Below are 22,153 nucleotides of genomic sequence, written 5' to 3' on the forward strand. Positions count from 1 at the left end.
ATATTCCAAATTTTAACCAAAATGTATGTCTCTGGTGCTTTAGTATCAGTTGACTACCTAAATAACCATTTAAATAAAACATTACCCCGACCTTCCCCCCCACAGACCCCTTTATACATCCAGAATTCCTATTATGTGACTATCAAAAATACATAAATCACCATAAAATATCACTGATTGAAATAAAATGTTAAAGTAAGATCTGTTTGATGTTGTTAAAGGACCAATAACTAAAGCAGAGGGTAGTTTTTTTTTACAATGATACATTTGCATGTAATAGTCACCTCAATATCATCCTACACAATCAACACAAATATGTGTAAAATGTTGACATTTTTATGTTTTATACTACTAAAACAGCCTGGGCTCAAATTGACCCCAAGGAACACTGATGCGTACAAAGTGCGTACAGGACATTTAAAAAAGATCTTCATGTTCATTTGATGTTTACCCATTAGTCCTCACTAAATTAGGAAAAGTCACGAAATACTAAGCAAAAAAAAAATGTGTGAACCATTTTTTTAGATACATAAAACATTGAATGGGGTCAAATTGACCCCAAGGATAACAGGAGGGTGATTAATTGTACTGTATGGGTAAATGCATGATTGGTGCTATTGATATAATAATTTACTTGACTTCAGTAATACAGCTGATAGTGCCTCAGGAGTCCATGCATATCGGTTAAGCTGAGGTATATTTAACTGTAGGAACTAGGAACTGTTATTTGGTCAGATAAGCTCCATGTGCTCCGCAAACCTTTCTTGAGAGGTAAACGGAATTTAGTCCGAGAAAAAAAGGGTAGTTCCCTGACCGGGAATCGAACCCGGGCCGCGGCGGTGAGAGCGCCGAATCCTAACCACTAGACCACCAGGGACCGTTGTGAGGTGAAAAGATATTTATAATTTTAAACCGTTTTCCGTTTAATACGTTTCCAATATTGTTTGTGGACGCTTATATATACCTTGTATATCGACCAACACTCTTCAACACAGCTCACCTACGTTAATTTAAGACGTAAACATATTACCTGGAATTTAGCTAGACCTAGCTAAAGTCAAGCTTGTGTTGAGCTAATGTTTATACAGCGCACATGACACCAGAGGGCGTAGTTAAGGAAGGCTTCATTCGGAATTCATTCAGCTGGTGGAGGATGCACGCAAGGTAACGTTATGTGGGCATTTTGGCTACCTGTTTTTCTGTCTAATTTAACGTGTACATGCGTTGTTGTACATACATGTTGAGCTTCAGCGTAAGGCCAGATTGCATGGATAGGAATACCATATTTTAAGAGTAAGCGTTAGCGTCTGGACCGAATAAAATATCCTTACCATCTCCACCAGGTTGCTATTGTCTGTAAACAACGTAGCTAGCTCGCCAGTTAGCATCAGTTGTTAAATCAGCTGGAAAGGTGAACCTTGTTCACGGTGCTTGTTTGCTTAAACCTGACGGTCGCACATCTTGCTTTCACATTAGCACAACAGGATATCTGTCGGTTGCCGCTGCACCTTAAGAAGAGGCTGAAATCTGGTCAACAGGAATTCCCATTGAGCGAGCTGCTACATACTGAAGAATGTAGCTAGGTGGGGTAACCGTTGCTTCAAATTAGCCTTTCCTCTATAGCCATTTACCTGTTATATATCTATTTGAGGCAGGACATAGGTGAACTGCTAATGCTTTTATTGTTGTTCACGGTGTGCGCCATGCGTGTTATCGATTGTTTCGTTTCTCGCTTACAGCTAGCTTGTAGTGTATGTATGATGCATGTTTACATCTACTGGATCCATAAGCATAATTACATAATAAAACGCATGTTTACTGAGGCAGTCTTAACAAGTAGCAGATGTGTCTTCCCTCTGCAGCACAGTGATGCATTTTCCCAGGGCTGGCCCTGACCAATTTGCTGCCCTAGGCAAGATTTTAGCTGGCGCCCCCCCCCCCCAATGCAGACACTTACTATGACTCGCGCGTGCACGGTTGTGGCATGACCACCAAAACAGAAAGATTATGGACACAATATGGGTGCAACTGTAATTAGTTTCCTATCCATTTGAACATGAATTAAGTGGGGGGGGGGGGGGGGGACTTCACCCATATGAAACAATGACCTCACCCATATGAAACAGAACTGTAAGCAGATTTTCTTTTTCTTTATGGATATTTTACAAATCACCTTTCAAACTGTATTCTTGTTTATTAATAACAACTTTTTTGTACTGTCATATAGTATTTTATACCTGTTTTCACCTATTCTCTTATTTTTTTATAACTATAATGATCATATAAAGGTGTGCCTTTACCTCACTGAGCTGAGGTTATCAGAGCCTCTCAGTCTGTCAGGAGAGAGCTCTCTAAAGCTCTCTCCCCCCGCGGCCGCTTACACAGTAAATTCCAATGTTAATAAAAGCACACAGAAGCTGTATACGTTTTTTGGGAGTTTGATTTATTTTAAATTAAAAACAAATACAAAATTAAAACCTATAATTGCACACTAAAACCATTATTTCATAAAAAGAACAATTTCACATAAACCTCTGGTTTTTACTGGGGCTGGGGCAGTTCAACTTGATTTTGGGGGGGGGTGTGTGTGCCATAGTTTATGGGCGCTGTACGCAATATAGGCGTAGTTCTGTTGGTATAAGATAATAAGATGTACTTTGTTGATCCAAAATCGGGAAATTGTGTTGTAACTTTTTTTTTTTTTCTCTCCCCAATTTTCGCCGCCCCCTATGGGTTGATGCGCCCTTAGCATTCCCCTATACTGCCTATGCCGAGGGCCGGCCCTGCATTTTCCATTCCGTCTGTTGGTCAGCCATTGTCAGCTGAGTGGCCTGACATGCTTGTTATAGGATGCTTTCATCGCCCTCCACTTAGGCTGATGAGGATTCAGTATCATTGATATGGTTTTTGCCTTGTAGTGAGTGTTGTTGAGTGAGAAGGGTCCCTGCAAATCCCATTGTTTAAATTCTCTGCAGGACAAGAAAGAAGAGGTGATCTTCCAAAGTATGCTGTGGATGTTTGTATGGATGCCCCTGACTGCATGCTGATTTAACACCCTGGACTGATGGAAAAGAGAGACAGGAAGCCGGGATATTTTGCCAGGTAATGCCCCTTAGTGACTGTGTATGTTTGTTTTTATTTTATGTCATTTATTTGCATTCAAATTATGTATTTTCCATGCAGCTAAACACCATTTTGCATGTTTCCTGTGCTTTCTTTTTAATGTATGTTTTATGAAGTACATTTAGTTTAAGAATAACACATTTACCCGAGTGCTTTACAATTTATTAAAAGTCTATCATTATAACCTCGATTAGAATCAGAGAACAATTACTAAAAAAATATAGATAAGAAAAAACTGAAAAACATAAAAGAAAATATATGTGCAGAATTAGAACTGTAGATGCATTCAATTGAATCTGCTGCAAATAAATCCTGTAATTTGTTATTCTCTATTAACATTACAGACCAATTACAGTGTCAGGTTTCTTCCTAAATGCTCTCCAGTTAACAGACGTCCCATTAGCTCAAAAGTTAATAAATGATCAAATGTTTCCTTGCTGAAACGGACAATAATATATCTGCTGTTGTGATATTTTTATTTGACTCAGCCCAGGTATCGCATGCTGAAGTTTAAAGTCCAAAATGTCAGTATGAACTAGTCCCACTCAGTGACAGTGCGGCTTTCCCATTGTGCCGCACGGCCATGCGTACCTTGACAAACTGCTGTAAAGGTGCATTAACCAATACATTAGTCTATCATTTTCTTAATGAAATGTCGGCACAGTTAAGTCACCTGTCTGTGAGCGGCACCCAGCCGACACAGCCTTGTATAATCCGAGTCATGCGTCAGAGTTTCTTGACCCACAGGGTTGATGTCGGCTGTAAAATTGAATTTTGGTAGCATTGTGAAACATGATAGCAGGAAATGTGTGGAAAGAGGATTGTCACGGCTACGGTGCATGGATTGACAATACATTGGGGGGTTAGGGTTAAAGATCAGAGATATTTTTTTTAGGTCAACACAGATTAGACGTCACTATTTAGAGAATGAATGTCACAGTGGATAAAACAGATAAAGTGGTGTACTACTGTGTCTAAAGAACGTTAAACCACACTGCAATCTGCTAAATGTCTGCAAAAACATTACGTTATAGAATGAGAAACATAAACACGATTTGTCTCGGTTTATGAATTAAAATGGGTGAACATAGATTATATGTAAATAACGACTGATGTTGAACAGTCAAAAATATAAAGTGTATCAAAAACTGAATATTAGTTGATTTATGGATAAGCAGAAGTCATCCAGTCAATGTTGGCTTGTGATAAATGCTCTACGATAGAATGAAGCCTAATGGCCTTTTTCTCTATCTTATTATGTCTCAGGTTACTTGTTCAAGCTATGCTGACAGCCTGGTACAAACTTGCAATTTGTCTTGTGTTTTATTAATGAGATTGTCTTAAGTTCAAACTATTATTTTGAAGGCATCAGATATCACTTGCTCTCTAATAACCAGGTAAGCAGTGCATAGATCCAATAGATGCAATAGATCCTAATGGGATTGCAGGCTGGAGTTAGAGGACGGGTTCTCCTGCAGAGGCAGTGTGTGTATATCTGTGGCTGAAAAACAACAGTGGAAATGTGCTGGATGGAAACCTCAGATATGTACAGTCCTCCTCAGCTTTACAGACAAATAGATGTTTTGCCTGCGTGTACAGAATGTGAACATGTCAGGAAGTAAAATCGGCCTTATCTCTCAACACGACCCCTCTATAACATGTAGCTCGGCTGCTTTTTGCACCATATGCTGCCTCACTTCCTGACCAATAGAGGAAGGGTCAATGTTGAGCTTACACATGCCATAACAAGTATTGTTTACCCATTATAGACTTTTTCACGTTATATTGTTTTAGGACAGTGAAACGGTATTCATGCAGTTAGAACTGCATAAAAGAAAAACAACTCTTTAATGTTAAAGTTGGAATAATTATACCAACCTGATCTAATTTAGGTAGAAAATGAACCCCTTTTTAAAATTACACACAACAAAATGTTTAAAATAAGATCAGTCCTTCAACACATCTTTACATTTGCTTATTGCAGGCTGTGCAAACACACACTTGAGATTGAAGCTCATTGCAACTCTGAACGAGCTCCACAGCGTCCATAGAGAGACACTCACATGAATTAGCGGTTGTCGTGGTGATTTCACTCCTCACAGCTTAATGGCTGTAGAGGAAAAATAACAACGCTTTGAAGACGCCTCTTTACCACTAGGAAATTAGGGGTTAAATGTGTGTGGCTGTACAGAGAAATCCTGAAGCAAAACATATTTCCATACCATTGTTTTCGAGCAAAACAAGTTAAACAACAGACAACATAACGACCAAGCAAATCCGGAATTTCTTAAAAAATAAATAATATTTGTTGTAGTAGCGGAGGCCAAATGTATTGGGTCTTTTTAAATCCATGCTAGCAACAACTACTCTCCCTGGGCTGTATATTCAAATAAAATTACAACATCTACCTTTCATTCAATAATAATATCATGTGAAAACTACACGTGTACCAAACGTAAAAATAATAATTAGACTTTAAATTGAATGAAAGGTAACCAAAACAACAACACTAGTCTCAGATCATGAGAACATCCATATTGCAAAAACATAAAATAATTGTTGCCAATGTGTGTATTTACTAAAGGGGTGTGAGTATTTATGGAATTAGTTATTTATATTTGATGTTTGTTTTTGCTTTTTACTCACAATAATGCTTTCTCTGCCATTATGTTAATACACTGGTTACACATGTAAGATTAGAGGGGAGAGAGGAAAGTGGAACGCTCAATATGAAGGCTCAATGCTCTGTGAATCCCCCTGAGTGAAACAGATGGTGCTGTTCAGACAGATTTTTGAGTTCACCACCAGATGTTCGCTGCGTCACAGACCCGAGGCTCTGGGAGAGGCCTGAACTCCGTCAGCAGCCTTATCGACCCACTCCTGCCTTCCCATTAGGACACTTGAACATTTGAAACGCTTCTCTTTGCATTTTCTTTTATTCCTCCCCTTGCCAAGGGTTTTGCAGGGCAACACTGCCCCATCACCAAAAGCTTCAGATAAATCAATTTATCTTTTCTTAACATACTCATAGGCACACTTAAGAATTCAGCTGGGCTCATTCTGTAGATCGTGCACTATCGCCAAGTGCTCCACCAACTCATGGTTCCACTGCGATGTTTTCCCCCTTATTGAACCTCAGTGGGGGCTGGAGATGCCATTACATCACTGCCTCACCCATCAATCATTAAACGGGGGGGAAAAGGACAGTCTGAGAGGATAATACTGCTGACACAGCAAAGTTGAGAGGGAAAAGTTAAAGCTCAATCCAATAACTTTTGAGCACGAAAGCAGCACCTGGAAAGAAGGTCTGAATTCGCATAACAGAAAGTTTTGATGACATTGGACCACAAGGAGGGCATTCAAAGAGGGCAGACATCCGCCAAGGCCATTCCCTTTCTCGCAATGCTAACAAAAGTCCTAAATAATAAAACAATATTAATAATAGGGTTCTTCTTTTCCCACTTACACCAAGTTTCATAAACATTTGAATGGTAATTATTCCATTTAGTTTCCTCCAGTTTAACTCCTGTGTAGTCTACACTATACTGTATATGTTCATATATACCATATATTGATCGCAACATTATCCGAGTTGTTATTGAATAAGTTATACCAAATCTGATTTAAAAGCCATTTTAGCTCCTTTGCTTTCTATATCTTACTTACAATAAATAATTCTGTTTGTCTTGCATCCACATCAGGCTGAAGAGGCGGAGACAGCTCAAGCAGAGCCAATCAGAGAAGAGCGTGACTGATCAGAATCCCGCCATCATTTCCTGTCCAGACATCCCAAATGAGGGAGACCCCCACAAAACGATGGACCTGCAGAGAATAGCATTGAAGCCACCGGCCTGCCCGGGTAAGACCTGCTACGAAATCCCAAAACACCTGGAAAACTGGGGCAGCTTTGCTTGGGGGTGCTCGGTACACGGTTAATGCAACATGAAGCAGAAAGAAGACTTGTGTTGCCCTTTTCAGTATAATAAGACAGATTTGCTCTGTCGTTTAGTTCTTGCCCTGTAAAACAAAGGAATTCTCATCTACAGAAGTTTTGTTTTTAGGCGAACTTTACTGGCTAATGCTTGAAACCAAATATCCCTACTGCTACAGAAGGATTCAGGGTTTTTGTCTTGGCTCAATTATTTTTGTTGCCCGCTGTAAATTCCAATGTTTATACACAAGCAATATCTCAACTCGTGGTACTAGCCTACTGTTAGTGTGAGTTGTATTCCACTGTTCTGTTTAGTGGTATGCAACATAAGGGTCATCTCTGTTGGGAACAACCTCAGCCGTTTTAAACAGGAAGTTGCATAACTTTTTATCCTGCACTCTTTTACAGTTGATGATGACATTTAGGGCTCAGTACTCACAAAGAGTGTGAGTACTGAGAAGTGCTGCTAGTTTAAATGTAAAGTTGAAATGCTACTATGCCTTTCATTTCAGTTACTTCAAATCCAACTGAGAGCTCTACCATCTTTGCTATTTATATGATTCTTAAAAGTAAAAAAAGTATCTTTTGAGCTTTCAAAAGAGAAGCATTGCTGTACTAGACCGCTCATATAATTTGATAGTGACTGGATCATATCACTAGGCTATTGAACTTGAATTACATTACAGCGTTAATCTGCACATGTTGTTTGCAGATCAGTGCAATTTTCCCTTTTTTTGTTAAGGGACAGGGAAAGAAATCATTAGCTCTTATATATTATTACCTTTTTATATTTCCTTTTTTTCTCGTTTAGTTTCAAAATATCTATTCGGTGAGCTTTTATCATTTATTTTTCATGACTCAACTGTCATTGCATCCAAATATAAATGAGGACATTGAGAATTAATATTTGTAATGTATCAATGTCTGTATAAGCTAATTGTCCAAACACAGTATAACTTCATATTTGCCAAACACTGGACCTAATCTAACTTGCATTTTGTCTTGCCTTTTGTCAGTGTGTGCTACATCATGCATGCTATCATGTTGCTGGTTTTGTTTGTACCACAAACTGTTACTGACTCCTTCATGTTGACAGTGATAATGGACTTCAGTCATGTTTGAGCCGGCGAGCCAGCTGTGTAAACTGCTGTATTTGTTTCAATTAGACTACAACATTGTTGCCTGCAGCCCATTCAATAAAATGTTTAGCAAATAACAGACAAATGAAACGGGACGCGTTAAACTAGATGGGCTTTCAGAAAAAAGGCCATAGTCTGAAATGAGTCATAGCAAATGACCAGTCACAGTTTGAATGTAATAAATAAGCGACAGTGTTCTTAAAAATGACAGGGGTCTTGATTTTCATAAAAGTGAAGAGGGGCTGGAGTCTCACTGTCTCGTGCTTAGTCATGCTCTCTGTGTCCATGGTGGAGCAGCAGGGTAATTTAGCATTCAGGGAGTGGTGCGCTAATAGCTTCTGTGTTCTTGGCAAGAAGCAAATGCTGACTGTGGGGCTTGTCTACTACAAGGGTCAAATTGTGTGTGAGTTTATTATAACATGCTTCAGCATGTGTGGGCCAGTGTTTTTAGACCTGATAATGATAGAGGAAAAAGAAGCACTGGTATTGACTTAAAAAGCATTCAACCACGGGATACTTGGGAGTCATCTCTAGTGGGTTTTCTTTACCCTCCTTTTACTGTTTATTGTGGTAAGTTAAATCTATATGCTAGCAACCACTGTATAAGATGGACAGAATGAAACCATATATGAATTGCCTGAAGGAATAATTCGATGTTTTCCTCATATGACATCTGTTTTCATTTGTCGTTAGTCTTTACAATACTGTTTTAATTTCTCTCTTTTAGAAAATGGCTGTAAAAGTACCAATCAGGCAAAGAAGGAAAAGCAGAGGCCACCAGGGACAGTGGAGTTCACTGTGAGTAAAACAGTGAAAGCACATCAAAATAACACACTGACTTATTAACAGAAAGGTTATATTTTGACGATCTGTATATCTTGTTACAGGTGGGAGCTAATGATTCCCTCAACAGCATCGCACTCAAGTTCAACGTCACCCCGAACAACCTGGTCCAGCTGAACAAGCTCTTCTCCCGCAGTGTGTACACCGGGCAGGTGAGACCCTCCGCAGTAACATGAACATCTGCTTTATTGTTCCTAAGACTGGCTCACCGTCTGCTGTTCCTCGTCATCATCATTACAGAAGCTGTTCGTCCCCGATCTGAGCCAATCAGAAACAGAGCTGAAGTCCTCGAGTTCCACTGATCCCGCCTTCAGAAATGGCTTATCAGAGAAAGCATCGCATGTAAGTATAAAGTGATTCATTATGTTGTGCAAACTACATTCAGTTTAAATGAGCCATTAAGGGACCAATTTCTTATGCTTTCTATTTAAATGATGACTATAAAACTTTCACAAAAAAAGGCCACAAAAAATACTTAACTTACTTTTACTTAACTAGAGTACTAGAAGTAGAAGTAATAGTGTGTCTTCCACCAAGTACTTTAGGATTAACACATTGGTTTATTAGATAACATAGCAAGTTTCTGTTTGTTTTCAAGTCAGAAAAGAAATATTATTTGATTTTAATCAAACAGAAAAGTCATGAACCTTAATTTAAAAGGTTCATACCTGCCGTTTTTATGAGTTTGCTCAATATATGTCGCATTAACTAAACACTGCTTCTCCATGTATAGTTTTGACATGTAGACTAAATATTTTGCAATGGAAGGTCATTTAAATAAATCAAAATCTGACAGACAAGTCAAACAGTCTGTTTCTGTACACTTTGAATAGTGATACCAAGAGCTAAACGCTGGGATTGCCTGACACCTCTGAATCTGAACCGTAAAGGTCAAAGGTTGATGAAAGCTGAAAACACACATTGATTAAACACAAAAAAACAAGCTGTACTGAATTCAAGCACAACATTAAGGTCTGTCCTTTTAACTTCCTTCAGGATGGCATTTCAAACGGCAAGTCAGCAAAGTCCCTCCGGCATGATCTCTCTCCAAACTCAGAGGACGAGAGCCCGGCAACCGTTAAATTCATCAAGATGAGCTGCAAATATTTCACAGATGGCATGGTAAGAAGCCTAGAACATGTGACAGTGGCAGGTGATAATTCAAGAGAATGCTGAAAGACTGTTCCTGAGAATATTCTGATGTTTAAAGAAGAATCAGCCGGTACTCTCTCATTCAGATGTGGTTGCAGTGCCCTCATGTGTTATGTCTTCGTTGCAGGGAGTGGTGGGCGGCGTGCTGATTGTGACCCCCAACAACATCATGTTTGACCCCCACAAGTCGGACCCCCTGGTGATCGAGCACGGCTGCGAGGAGTACGGCCTGATCTGCCCCATGCAGGAGGTCGTCTCTGTGGCGCTGTACGATGACGTGTCGCGCATGAAGATCAAAGACGCTCTGCCATCGTAAGCGCTTCAGACCCCCTCGTTTTCTAGCTTCCCTCTTCTCTAAATGTTCTTCTCTATATGTTTTTCTTACAGTCCTCTGCTCGGATTCATGCTCTCTTGTTCCTGTCTTCCAGTTTCTGTTCTTCTTTTTACTCTCAATAATACTACTGTTTGTGTGAACCCTTTTCCTCTTCTCCATTCAAAACACTTTTCACGTTGGACTCAAAGTCTCATATGTCATTTGAAATGTTGTTTTGTTCCTCATTTATCTCTTTACTTTTGCTTTACTTCTATTGTGCTTTGATCGTTTTACATCACATGTTATTTTGTTTTGCATCATTCTTGTCATTCATAATTTTCTGTTTGGACTTTTCCTTTTTTGTTTTCCCTTTTTTCATTTCATCCTGGTTTGCGGTGCGGTATGTGTGATGCCCCGTGACCCCACAGAGACCTACCCCAGGATTTGTGTCCTGTGTACAGGCCCGGAGAGTGGGAGCAACTGCTCTCAGAGCGAGATCTGAACCCCTTCAGCCGCTACGAGGCTCTTGATCCCAAGCGATCAATCGTGTTGGATGACATCGAATCAACCCTCTCAGAAACTGGTAACATCATGTCATGAAATGTCCACAGTTTTGCTGCTGTAGCGAGTACAAAGTGACCCTCTTCTTTAGAGAAAAAAGTTCCTGGTGGTCACTCTGGGTTATAACTTTGAACTTGTATCTGTTTAACTCTCCACAACCAGCATTTATTATGGGGTGCTTTGCTGGTTTATATGAATGCAATTGGCTTGGGAATTTAGTCTTGAGTATCTAGATTTCCCTTTGACATACATTTGAACACAAAGTATTTATTGGTTTACTGACAATTGATGATACATCCTAAGGGACCAGTTTCTTAGATGTAAATATTTTTCTATTCTTACTTGTCTTTTACTGTTTTCATCCATTGTCGAATTGAATTTGGGGGCATGGGAGAAATGTACTGTACATAAAACATCAACAAGACACTACAAACAATACATCTCAAATAAAAGTGTGCAGATGTATTGAAAGTAAAAATGTCTTTCTAAAAATGGCTTAATGTTCAACAAAGACCTGTTTATCATCTTCATACCAGTGTGCACAGAGGGTGATCCGACGGAGAAGTCTCCATCAGACGAAGGCTTCACTGAGTTGGAGCCGACTGTGAACGCGAGCGCTGAAGAGGTGGAGGCGACGTCCTCCAAAACTCCCAGCATCCTCAGCAGGGACCAACAGGAACTAGGACCAAGCTGCTCGGGCCGGGAAGACTTTAAAGACAAGTCGATTGGTGGTAAAGTGAAGCTGGACGATGACGAGGATGAAGGCGTCGCTCAGACCAGCTCCATTGAGGAGGGAGAGTCAACACAATCCTCTTTAGAGACTGAAAAACAGGGTGGCTTGCTGGATAATCCTACAAACCAAAAGGAAACCAAATATATACAACCTAAAGGGATGGAAGAGCTGCTAAACAGTGCACATTATGAAATAATCGAAGCACCAGTGGACCAAAACAGTAAACTGAGTCTGAAGGAGGCTTCAGAGGTTTGTGGGTGCTCGAGTCCTAAGAGACAAAGCCCTGTCAGACCAGCGGGGGGCGCTGAGCTCAGCGAGGAGGAGATACGCAAGAAAAGCAACGAGGCAGAAGTGAAGACATGGCTGCTGGAGAGGATGCATGCTCCAATAGAAGGTAACATATACATTATTTTATTATTTCATACCATTGGTACTGTCTTTAATTCATCTCTTTCTATTTTGTTTTCATTTAAATATATTCTTATTTGTTTTGTGTGTTGACATAAAGATATTGTTCTGTATGGTGTGTGTTTATTGAATATCAAACTAAGAAAGCATGAAAAAAAGGGGGAAATATACTCCTGATGTGTCCTCCACCTGACTTTGGCGCCTCCTTGTGGGCTATGATGGGGACTACAATAACATTTTGGAGTGTAGAATTAAACTCTTTCTCTATTTTTTTTATTTACCCATCCTCTATAGACATGCTCTTCTCATCCAAGGAGAAGAGTAAAATCCCCCCAATGTTCCTATGCTTCAAAGTGGGAAAGCCAATGAGGAAGTCCTTTGCCACCGCAATGACTTCTAGTCCCGTCCACTCATTTGGGGGCCGGGGTAAACAGCCGGAGTACTGGTTCGCTGTGCCACAAGAAAGGTGAGGCGATAATAGATGGAAGAATGTCTTAAACTACAATGTATTTAAGATAGGAGTGTGTATTTAACCCATCTAATATATGCTGTGTGTGTTTTAGGGTGGACCATCTGTATGCATTTTTCGTGCAGTGGTCTCCGGATGTGTACGGGAAGGAGGCTCGAGAGCAAGGCTTTATTTTGGTGGAGAAAGATGAGCTGGACATGATTGACAACTTCTTCAGTGACCCTGCTTCTTGCAGTTGGGAGGTAAGCTCAGCCAAAAAGGAGGCAGCACACTTGTCTTCTATCTTATTGTTTAGGTGTCCCTTGATAGGCAGGCAGTCATATCATTAGCTAATGCTATCTAGATCTGATGGAAATGAACATAAAGGCGAGTGAAGTATAATCGGGCTCGAGAGAGATCAGAGATCAGGATCAGATTCTGCTGACGGAGAACAGCAGCTCTCCCAGATCACCTCCACCAAACACACACTTAGCAATATTATCTACTTCTGGAACTAGCTAAACTACTTATATGTTTATTCTTTACTGTCAGGAGAGGGAGAGTTTCTCCAGTTTTTCACCTGATGAGCCCAGAGTAAAATGCTTTTGTGTGCACGAACTATAGATGAACAGCAAACACCAGTTTGATGTTGGTGACGGTATGAATATCCTGGAAAAAGTTATAGGGGGGGTGCCAAATCCGCCAGCATATTGCTTGCCTTTTATCTCCTGTGTCACTTTTGCTGTAACGCTGTACATTTTCCTGATGCAACTTTGTCGTTGAATTCCTTTTTACATGCTTGTTTCCATCCCAGATCATCACCATTGACGAGGCTAAGCGCAGGCAGAGTTTCAGCAGCTGTGATGCGGAACTATCAGTGGATACACTTCCCATACTCAGTGAGGCCAGTGACCTGCTCCAGGACACACACATGGAGAAGGTATATAATACTTTTAACCACATCAAATAAATCCAGATTCTGAAATGACGAAATATGCAAGATACTAATCCGTACGCTTCTTAATCTGATGATGTGTTTGCCCTCCAGCTTGCATGCCGCTTGCCGCCCCGTGTGCAGATCTACCCCTGGAGACTGGCCTACAGCACGGTGAAGCACGGGACCAGCCTGAAGACTATGTACCGGAGCCTGGCAGACGTGGAGAGTCCGGTTCTGCTCGTCATCAAAGATATGGACAACCAGGTAGATAACTGTGCAAAGGGTCGTACTGTATGTTAGGGCTGCTCGATTAGGGCAAAAATCATAATCTCGATTATTTGGGTCAATAATTGTAATTGCGATTATTAAATGTGATTATTAATTGATTTGAAAACATCCATTTATTGGAGAAAAAAATGTTGAACAGTATGTTTTTAACAGTTGATTACCCTGAACTTTAAGTATAATTCAACTGAAAAACCAAAAATTAAAAAAGTAATAATAATAATTAAAAAATCGTTTTATTTTGATTACTTTTGTTTTCGTAATCGTTGCAAGCCATAATCGTAATCGCGATTAAAATACGATTAATTGAGCAGCCCTGCTGTATGTGCGTGAATACGGCCACACTGGCTGAGAATACAGGAGGTAACAGTCAAAGAAAATGGCCTTGTATCATAAGTGGTTGATACACAGGTGGCAAAAGAAATGTAGAGGTAGTGATATTTTAAGATTTTTACATAATAAGGCTTCAATACAGAGTATTTTTGTCCCACTCATGTCAGTCATCATATTTCACAACGTAATCCCCCCTAAAAAAATCAACTGAATCTGCCTCTTTATCACAGATATTTGGGGCTTTCTCAAGTCATCCGTTCAAAATGAGCGAACATTGCTACGGCACAGGAGAGACGTTCCTCTTCAGCTTCTGTCCTGAAATCAAGGTTTGCCTTACCATTGTTTATAATCTCAATTTAGGTATGAGGTCTCATTATTTTAATAACGTTAACATAAATAGTTTGCTCTCATTTTCAGGTATACCGCTGGACGGGCGAGAATTCTTACTTTGTGAAGGGAAATATTGATTCTCTGCAGATGGGAGGAGGAGGGTAAGAAGCAAATCACTAGCTATTTCACTCTGTTTTTTTTGGGTTTACCATCAGTTAATTTCCTCTCTCCCCTCTGCAGTGGTCAGATGGGTCTGTGGCTGGACGCTGAGCTGTACCGAGGCACCACCAACAAATGCGCCACCTTCAACAACCAGCCCCTCTCCGCACAGCGGGACTTCAACATCCACAGTGTGGAGGTCTGGACCTTCGAGTAGTCTCACCTGATCATAGGTACTCCTACATTCAACCTCTGCGCCAACACCCCCGCCACCCCCCCTCCCGCCACCCAAGTCTATTACACGCCACTTGGAGGCAAAGCTAGCTCCCCCACAACGACACTGAACGTTCTGTGAGAGAAGACTGGCGGAGAACGGCCATCTGTAGCCTGCTTCGACCTTCGGCAGGCAGGTCGGCCAGTTTGTGTTTGGCTCCTCCTTCCTTCTAAGGTGGAAGTGTGTCGTTGCTCTCCGTTCATTGGCTGCCTTAGACATCCGTCAACGCCTCAAGCTTTCCCAGCATGCAAACTGCCTGACCACCATAAGAGAGGAAAGAGAGAAGAGGAAGGATGCTGATGTTACTATTGAGGTAATCCCTAAAATATTTCTAGTGTGAGGAAGAACAAGGTTTCCCATTATGATGAACGTTATTTTGTGCAGGAATAATGATGTAATTAGTTTCTTTGGGAATGTACAGGATAAAGTGCTGAAGACATTTTTTTTACGATGTTATGGATTTTAAAAGTAAAAGGAAATGGAAATTGCCAGAAAGATTATTTTGGATCCTCTACTATTAAATTCATTTAAATGAAGGAAATGTTTACAATGGAAGCGTTGCACTTCCTCTGACGGCTGAGTTTTAGGTGAACTTAATGAGTGTTTCATTGCATTATCTCACAACTACTTAAGTTTTAATTTCCCCAAAAGAAATCCAGGTTTCAAAGACCAAATATGTTCTATTTTAATTTCGCATTTGTTGTGAGTTTATTTTATAAAATATTTTAGATTTTTTTTTTTTTTATTCTTATTACATTCTGTGTTTACAAAGAGTGCCCAATTTTTTTTTTAATGGATGTGCTTTTATAGAAAGTATTAAATGTTTCTGTTTGTGATTGGACCTAACAAGCACTACAAATGCCTGTTTTGTCAGTATTGAATTCATATCTCACGTCGACGGATTTCTATCAGTTTTTATTAATTTTGCGGTCATTGTTTAGAGCCAGTAGAAGTTAAACATGATGTCACTTTGCACTACAGGATTTATCGACAGTCATTGCTCTGTTGAGGCCTCGTATAATTAAACATTTCTTCAATGTAAAATTGTTACTTAATGCTATTTGATCACCACTACAGGTCAGCATTTGCTTTACTTAAAAATGGAAAAAGGGACAGTCTGTTTTTGCACTCTGGTAAGCCACTAACAAAAAATTCCGATCTACTAACACAGAAAATAAATGTTCATTTATATCCTTTGTGTCCGACACAGGCTTGTAGTGCATGCATTATGCAATACTGCAAATGTTTGACACCACTCAATGATACCTGCCATACTTTTCCACTAATGCCAGTTATTGCTTTATGTGAAAATGAGCTTTGTGTTTTAACTGTGAATGATCCCTGAGTATTATTTATCGTGAACCCAAAACTGCTGTAATATTACTATGAATCTATTTATTATGTTGTTATAGCAAACACATTTAAACCTAAATAAATGTTATATATACACATATTATTAAGGGTTGTGTTGTTTATGTCTACTTTTTATATATCCCATCTTATGGTTTCTTGTCGGTAATCATTGTAGGACTGTTGAAAGAGGAATGTATTCAGTCTTAGTTTTACTCTTAGACACTGTGCCATAGCTGTATAAGGAAGAAGCCAGTGGTGGGATCTTTCCGGGAAGTCATTCACTGCAAAGATCTCACATTAAGAAGATGACACACTCTGAACATGAAACTGAATTACTCTCTGCCCTAAATGAATTCAATTGAAAGGAAAAAGGAGAAATCAATTATGAAGTTAAGATAATAGTAGAGGTTTAAGTTTGTTGAACCTTAAAATTGTTTCGATTTTCAATAAAAATATATATTTGGCTCACAGGTGTCATTTATACTGGGGACGCTGGGGACCAACCTGGAAATGGCTAATTTGCTCCCCACCGCTTTGCATTAGGATCAACATGTTCTGAAAATAGCGTGCACAAAGAATTGTACACTTTGAGATGTGCACAACAGAACATGTACAATGTTGAGGACTGTTCACACTTTTTGGGTGTATTTCTGGCCACCCAAGTGGTGCAATTTGGACCTGCGACACATTTAATATTATAATTGAATAGAGAATAGTAAAGCATATGTTGCTCCCGCTTTGCCCAGTGTAGCATAGTTACTGCTGGGCAAATAATAAAGTATAAATTAAATAACTAGCAGTGGGAGTGGAAGCAGGGGGGCTGTGATGGGTTAGGGGTCAAAGGCCATGAACAGGTGAGTTTTTAATGATGACTTGAAATGGTATGCAAGTTATTATTGTATACCAAGAACTTGCAGTTGAGAGGAAATGTCTGTGATCTGACCCTTTCACATATTTAATGTTACATTTAGTTGGGGAATAATTTGCCCTGCATGTCCTCCTTCGTCCTCTGACGCAGCTGACCAACCTTGAGAAGCCGTTATCTCCCATAAGGAGGGGCTGCCCTATGCCTAGCATATTGTTGATGTTACCAGTTTATGACCGGACCGGGATCTCTGTCAGAGTGAGATCGTTATTGTTGTGGGACACCTGGAACACATCCTTCTCGGGGTGTAGATGACCCCGAGCCATAAGCGACAACGACTGTGATTCAGTGTCCTCAGCTGTTCAGTCTATCTATTGACGAATGTTGATTATTACACTCTGAACTAGTTAAAACCTCGAGCTACAGGAGGGTTCTTCAGAATGGATTGTTTGTGGCATCTCAACCGTGTGGTCAACTCGTGGCCCGTGACATGTCTTGTGAATTCTCCGGCCGAAGCTTCAAATAAACCATCAGTGTTTGACATCTAAGCTCCAGCTCTCCTTCGTGTCTCTTGAGTCCTGACTCCAATTGCTTCAGAAGTTTCCCCCACACATTTCATTAGCCTAAATGTATTTCTCTATAATGTCACGCTATTTGTTTATTTCGGTTTAAACAAGCCAGTAAAATATTTAAAATATTGTGTTCAAACGGTTCAAACCGTGTATGATGTGAGGATTTATGGAAAAAAGATTGAGTAACATGTCTTCGTAAACATAGACGATCTTTGGCCCACATACAGCCTGGGTGACCAGTAGATGGGCGCGACTTCGCCTCTCTGTCATAGGTTGTGTTTACCGGCAACGCGTTGAAAAGGAAACGAGAAAGATCATCTGAAATATGTTGAGAAACAACTCAAAATTAACTTCAGAAAGCGATGAAACTTGTATTTTCTGCTTGATAGCCAACGGTCAAGACAAAGACACACAAGTCATCAAAAAAGTAAGATCCTTAAAGTTGTAACGGCAGGTAAAGCTGCTATACATTGCATGTACACCATTGTATCAACAATATAAGGGGTTAAATACCGTTTGGTTATCCTTAGGAAGTCTTTAAATCAGGAAATGGCAACAATGGAGATGTTGGACTCATTTTGTGCCTTTCATCATAGCGGAAGCAGTTGACCTTTTTCGGGCTGGATATTTACTCTCGTTTTAATAGCCATGAAATTGTTGAAGTCTGAGGTAGGCCTACACACATTTCAGAGAATGGATAATTATGCAGTGGTTAAAAATACATTATAATGTCATTATTACTTTTGCTAGTTAAGAAGAAACGTCTACATTTTTACAAAGGTTATTAGGCATCTGAATAATGATAATACACTTTATTTTATATAGCCCTTTTCAAGACAAGGTAAAAAAGTGATTTACAAGAAATAAACGTCAGACAAATAATAATACAAACAATTTAAAAGTGATATAACTTGAGCAAAGAAACTACAAAATGGTAAAAAAAAAAAAATAGAATAAAGTACAATAAGTTAGGTAAGACAAAATTAAATAAATAACAATGCATTTTAAGAATAGACTTAACAGATAAAGGGTCAAATTATGGCCACAAACACGGCAAAAACACGTTGTTCCAGAGAATGGGGGCCCACAATAATACATCTGAGTTTTATCCATGCTGCATTCATTGGCTGTAGGTTAATGTGTGTGTTTTATATCTGTTATTCTTTCCTCTCTGACAGAACAATGAGCTGGTGTGTTTTAGAGACATTTACCCTGCTGCTCCTCACCACTACCTGGTTGTACCCATTCAGCACATCCACAGCTGCTTCTCGCTACACAGGGGACACGTTGATCTCGGTCAGTCATAAGATCACTAAAAGCTAATAAAAAGCTCTGCAAAAACACGGAACCTCTATTTCTCCTGACCTGCTGTCCCTTACTGCTTATAGTCACACTACTAGCTTCTACAAATAAAGCTGCAAAGACTCTTACTATACCTTTAGAACTATGTAGGCTAGGTGTTATGAGACTGCAGCTGAAAGTATTTCCACTGATACTGCAACTTCCGCATTTACTTTTAAACATCTGGATTTACCATATCATTTATTTGAGTTCATCTTATTATGGGGATGTGTAAGCTCCCTAATAGTGGTATAACTGAAGTGTTGTAACTTGTATCCAACAGTTAAGAGGATGGCTGAAATGGGGAAAGCTGTGCTACAAGACCAAGGGATCACTAATATGGAGGATATAAGGTAGGAAGAACGGTTGTGTGTGTTTGACTTTCAATAAGCACAAAGCTTAAAGGAATATCTTGTGGAAAGTTAAATGACATGATTGATACTACATATCTGGATGTCAGGCATAAGACTATGAGTTTAGCACAAAGAGTTAAACCGCTAACCTGGCTCCAAACAAGCATTCTATCTCCTTTTTTTAAATATATGTATATAAAGTGCAAACGAAATAATCCAGCATCTACACCAACAGCAATTTGTTGTTTTTTCCCTTTTTCATAAGGTTAAAACAAATAAGAAATAAGAAACCAGTGAGCTCTAGAGGAATATTTTGTTGTTGAAATGCACCTTTAAGCTCAATTCTGACTGTATGATTGTATCTTAAAATGTTAAAAGAGGTGGAAATACTCACTCTGTCAAAAGGTTTTTGTTATTTTAAGTTTTTTATGACTTTATTAAAATGTTTCCTTTACATTTATGTATTTTCCTACACAGCCTCGGCTTCCACCAACCTCCCTGTACTTCCGTCGATCATCTCCACCTCCATGTGCTCACCCCTCGCAGCCAAATATACGAACACTTGATGTATAAGTTTATTCCAAAGACGGACAATTTTGTTACGGTGAGAAGCTCGATGGCTAAATATGAGACGATAATGTTACTCAAACACTTACAGTATATTGACTATTTTCTTTGAACTGGACCCTTTATGCCCTTGCCCTATCTAAAAGAATATGTTTCACTTTACAGGAAGAAAGTCTCCGGAATCGTATTAAAGATAAAGCTCCCATAGTAAAGGGAGAGTGGAGTGGACTGTATAAACTATCAAGACCATCCATCTTCTCCCGCTTATCCGTGGTCGGGTCGCGGAGGTAGCAGTTCCAGTAGAGAGCCCCACACTTTCCTTTCCCTGGCCACATCAACCAGCTCTGACTGGGGGATCCCAAGGCGCTCCCAGGCCAGCGAAGATATATAATCCCTCCGCCTGGTCCTAGGTCTACCCCTTGGTCTCCTCCCAGCTGGACGTGCCTGGAACACCTCCCTAGGGAGGCGCCCAGGTGGCATCCTAACTAGGTGCCCGAACCACCTCAACTGGCTCCTTTCGACGCGAAGGAGGAGCGATTCAACTCCGAGTCCCTCCCGGATGACTGAACTTCTCACCTTATCCCTAAGGGAGACACCAGCCACCCTGCGGAGAAAACCCATCTCGGCCACTTGTATCCGCGATCTCGTTCTTTCGGTCATGAAATCCTTCATGACCATTTTTTTGAAACCCTAGATCAGGGGTCTTCAACTAAAATTCAACGAGGAGAGAAAATCTCCCCATGCAAAGGTCCGGAACATCAAAATGTCTAACTTGCTTCATGAATTAGTGTGATATATATTGAAGTGACCTGTAGCTTTATCAACGTCTGCATGTAATCAACAACTGACTGCCAATCAAATAAAGAAAGTACAATTCAAAAACATTTATTGTCAATTAACATTACTTAAATACTGTGGCTATGTGTAATGTTCCTCTCGGGCTGCATTTACAAATAAAATAGAGAAAATAAATAAAATAGCTTTTGAAAATATGTGCATCTTAAAAGTGCTTAATTTTAGATAAATAAAATGAAGTGTAGCAGCAGCTTGAGTGTCCCTTTTTCTTTGTTAACCGTTTCACATCATGACTTAACAGTTTCAGCCGATTATAGAACAATATCAGTCTTTACATCATAACAATTGAACAGTTTTAAAGTTTATCTTTCTTTCCTTCTTATATTGCAGTCCCTCACTCACTTTGTTTTATTCAGTGCGAGAATTGAGCTGGAGCTTGTCCTGCCAGGAGTTTGTAAATCTGGGCCGACATGGAGTCAGGGCCATTCTCACACACATGCAGGTGCTCATTGGTTACAGTGATGCAAACACAGGTATGGTGAAAAAAGAGAGAACTATTCGAAGCCGAAAAAAAACAGCGTAATACCATCTGACAAATGCCTGTGCTATAATGCTTCAATTAACTGTTCTTTATAATATACTCAGATCAATAGCAGACAGAGATGTTAAGTTAAAAATCAAGGGTTTTTATTATTATTTACAGCAGGGGTGGGGAACCTTTTTCCTTTCAATTTTTACAACATCCTCCGAGGGTCGTACAAATTATTGAACTCAACTTTTGCTTAAAAAAACTAAAATCACAGCCCATTCATTTCACCTTTCTTTCATGCTGTGCAAAGAAAAAGCAACCAATCCAGATATCTCACCATGACTCACGTATGCATGCACGTGCAGGGTGTGGCATGACCACCAAAACAGAAAGATATGGACACAAGATGTGTGCAAATGTATTTAGTATCCTATCCATGTGAACATAATTTAAGTGGGGGGGGGGGGACCTAACCTCCTCTAGGGGGGTCCGGGGGCATGCTCCCCCGGGAAGATTTGTTTAAAATATTGAAGTTAAAAGCATCAATCTGGTGCACTTTGAGAGCAACATTAAGAGATCTATGGATACATCTCTTAACACCCATATGAAACAGAACTGTAAGCATATTTTTCTTTTTGGATATTTTACAAATCACTCCCCTTTTAAACTCTATTCTTGTTATTTTTTTTGTTTTTTTAACAACTTTTTTGTTACTGTCATATAGTATTTTATACCTGTTTTTCATTTAGTCTCATTAATAACTATAATGATCATATCAAGGTGTGCCTTAACCTCACTGAGCTGAGGTT

At 39.7% G+C, this 22,153-nt stretch overlaps 2 protein-coding genes and 1 non-coding gene across 6 annotated transcripts; 2 read left to right on the forward strand and 1 right to left on the reverse strand.

Moving 5' to 3' along the window:
• Window positions 1-805: 805 nt before the first annotated feature.
• trnae-cuc lies at window positions 806-877 on the reverse strand. The gene has a single exon. It is a non-coding gene; the product is annotated as a tRNA-Glu (tRNA).
• An 85-nt stretch (window positions 878-962) lies between these two features.
• On the forward strand, window positions 963-16,425 carry LOC117533814 (nuclear receptor coactivator 7). Of its 4 annotated transcripts, none has more exons than XM_034197766.1 (17): window positions 963-1,164; window positions 2,976-3,102; window positions 6,825-6,982; window positions 8,921-8,991; window positions 9,081-9,188; window positions 9,277-9,378; window positions 10,033-10,158; window positions 10,316-10,500; window positions 10,930-11,084; window positions 11,599-12,189; window positions 12,498-12,669; window positions 12,767-12,914; window positions 13,466-13,591; window positions 13,700-13,852; window positions 14,437-14,532; window positions 14,624-14,697; window positions 14,777-16,425. In XM_034197766.1, exons 2-17 carry the CDS (start codon window positions 3,065-3,067, stop codon window positions 14,910-14,912), a joined length of 2,439 nt encoding a protein of 812 aa, XP_034053657.1. In that variant the 5' UTR covers window positions 963-1,164; window positions 2,976-3,064; the 3' UTR covers window positions 14,913-16,425. The 4 variants fall into 4 exon arrangements, with proteins under 4 accessions (XP_034053657.1, XP_034053658.1, XP_034053659.1 ...); XM_034197767.1 differs by lacking the exon at window positions 963-1,164 and adding an exon at window positions 1,471-1,583; XM_034197768.1 differs by lacking the exon at window positions 963-1,164 and adding an exon at window positions 1,488-1,588.
• A 1,610-nt stretch (window positions 16,426-18,035) lies between these two features.
• Window positions 18,036-20,507, forward strand: LOC117533815 (histidine triad nucleotide-binding protein 3-like). Its single transcript, XM_034197770.1, has 5 exons — window positions 18,036-18,186; window positions 18,938-19,055; window positions 19,384-19,453; window positions 19,931-20,057; window positions 20,186-20,507. The coding sequence occupies exons 1-5, from the start codon at window positions 18,085-18,087 to the stop codon at window positions 20,309-20,311; spliced, it is 543 nt and encodes a 180-aa protein (XP_034053661.1). The 5' UTR covers window positions 18,036-18,084; the 3' UTR covers window positions 20,312-20,507.
• The last annotated feature ends 1,646 nt before the right edge of the window (window positions 20,508-22,153 follow it).

Source organism: Gymnodraco acuticeps, unplaced genomic scaffold (genome assembly GCF_902827175.1).
Source record: "Gymnodraco acuticeps unplaced genomic scaffold, fGymAcu1.1, whole genome shotgun sequence".
Lineage (NCBI taxonomy): Eukaryota > Metazoa > Chordata > Actinopteri > Perciformes > Bathydraconidae > Gymnodraco > Gymnodraco acuticeps.

Bases quoted from the DNA above. Each gene is read 5' to 3' on its own strand.
- LOC117533815 (XM_034197770.1), top strand. From the start codon at position 18,085: ATGTTGAGAAACAACTCAAAATTAACTTCAGAAAGCGATGAAACTTGT. The intron at 19,454-19,930 runs GTAGGAAGAACG...TTTCCTACACAG, and splicing joins ACTAATATGGAGGATATAAG to CCTCGGCTTCCACCAACCTC. The intron at 20,058-20,185 runs GTGAGAAGCTCG...TTCACTTTACAG, and splicing joins AGACGGACAATTTTGTTACG to GAAGAAAGTCTCCGGAATCG.
- LOC117533814 (XM_034197766.1), top strand. From the start codon at position 3,065: ATGGAAAAGAGAGACAGGAAGCCGGGATATTTTGCCAG. The intron at 3,103-6,824 runs GTAATGCCCCTT...CATCCACATCAG, and splicing joins AAGCCGGGATATTTTGCCAG to GCTGAAGAGGCGGAGACAGC. The intron at 11,085-11,598 runs GTAACATCATGT...TCTTCATACCAG, and splicing joins ATCAACCCTCTCAGAAACTG to TGTGCACAGAGGGTGATCCG.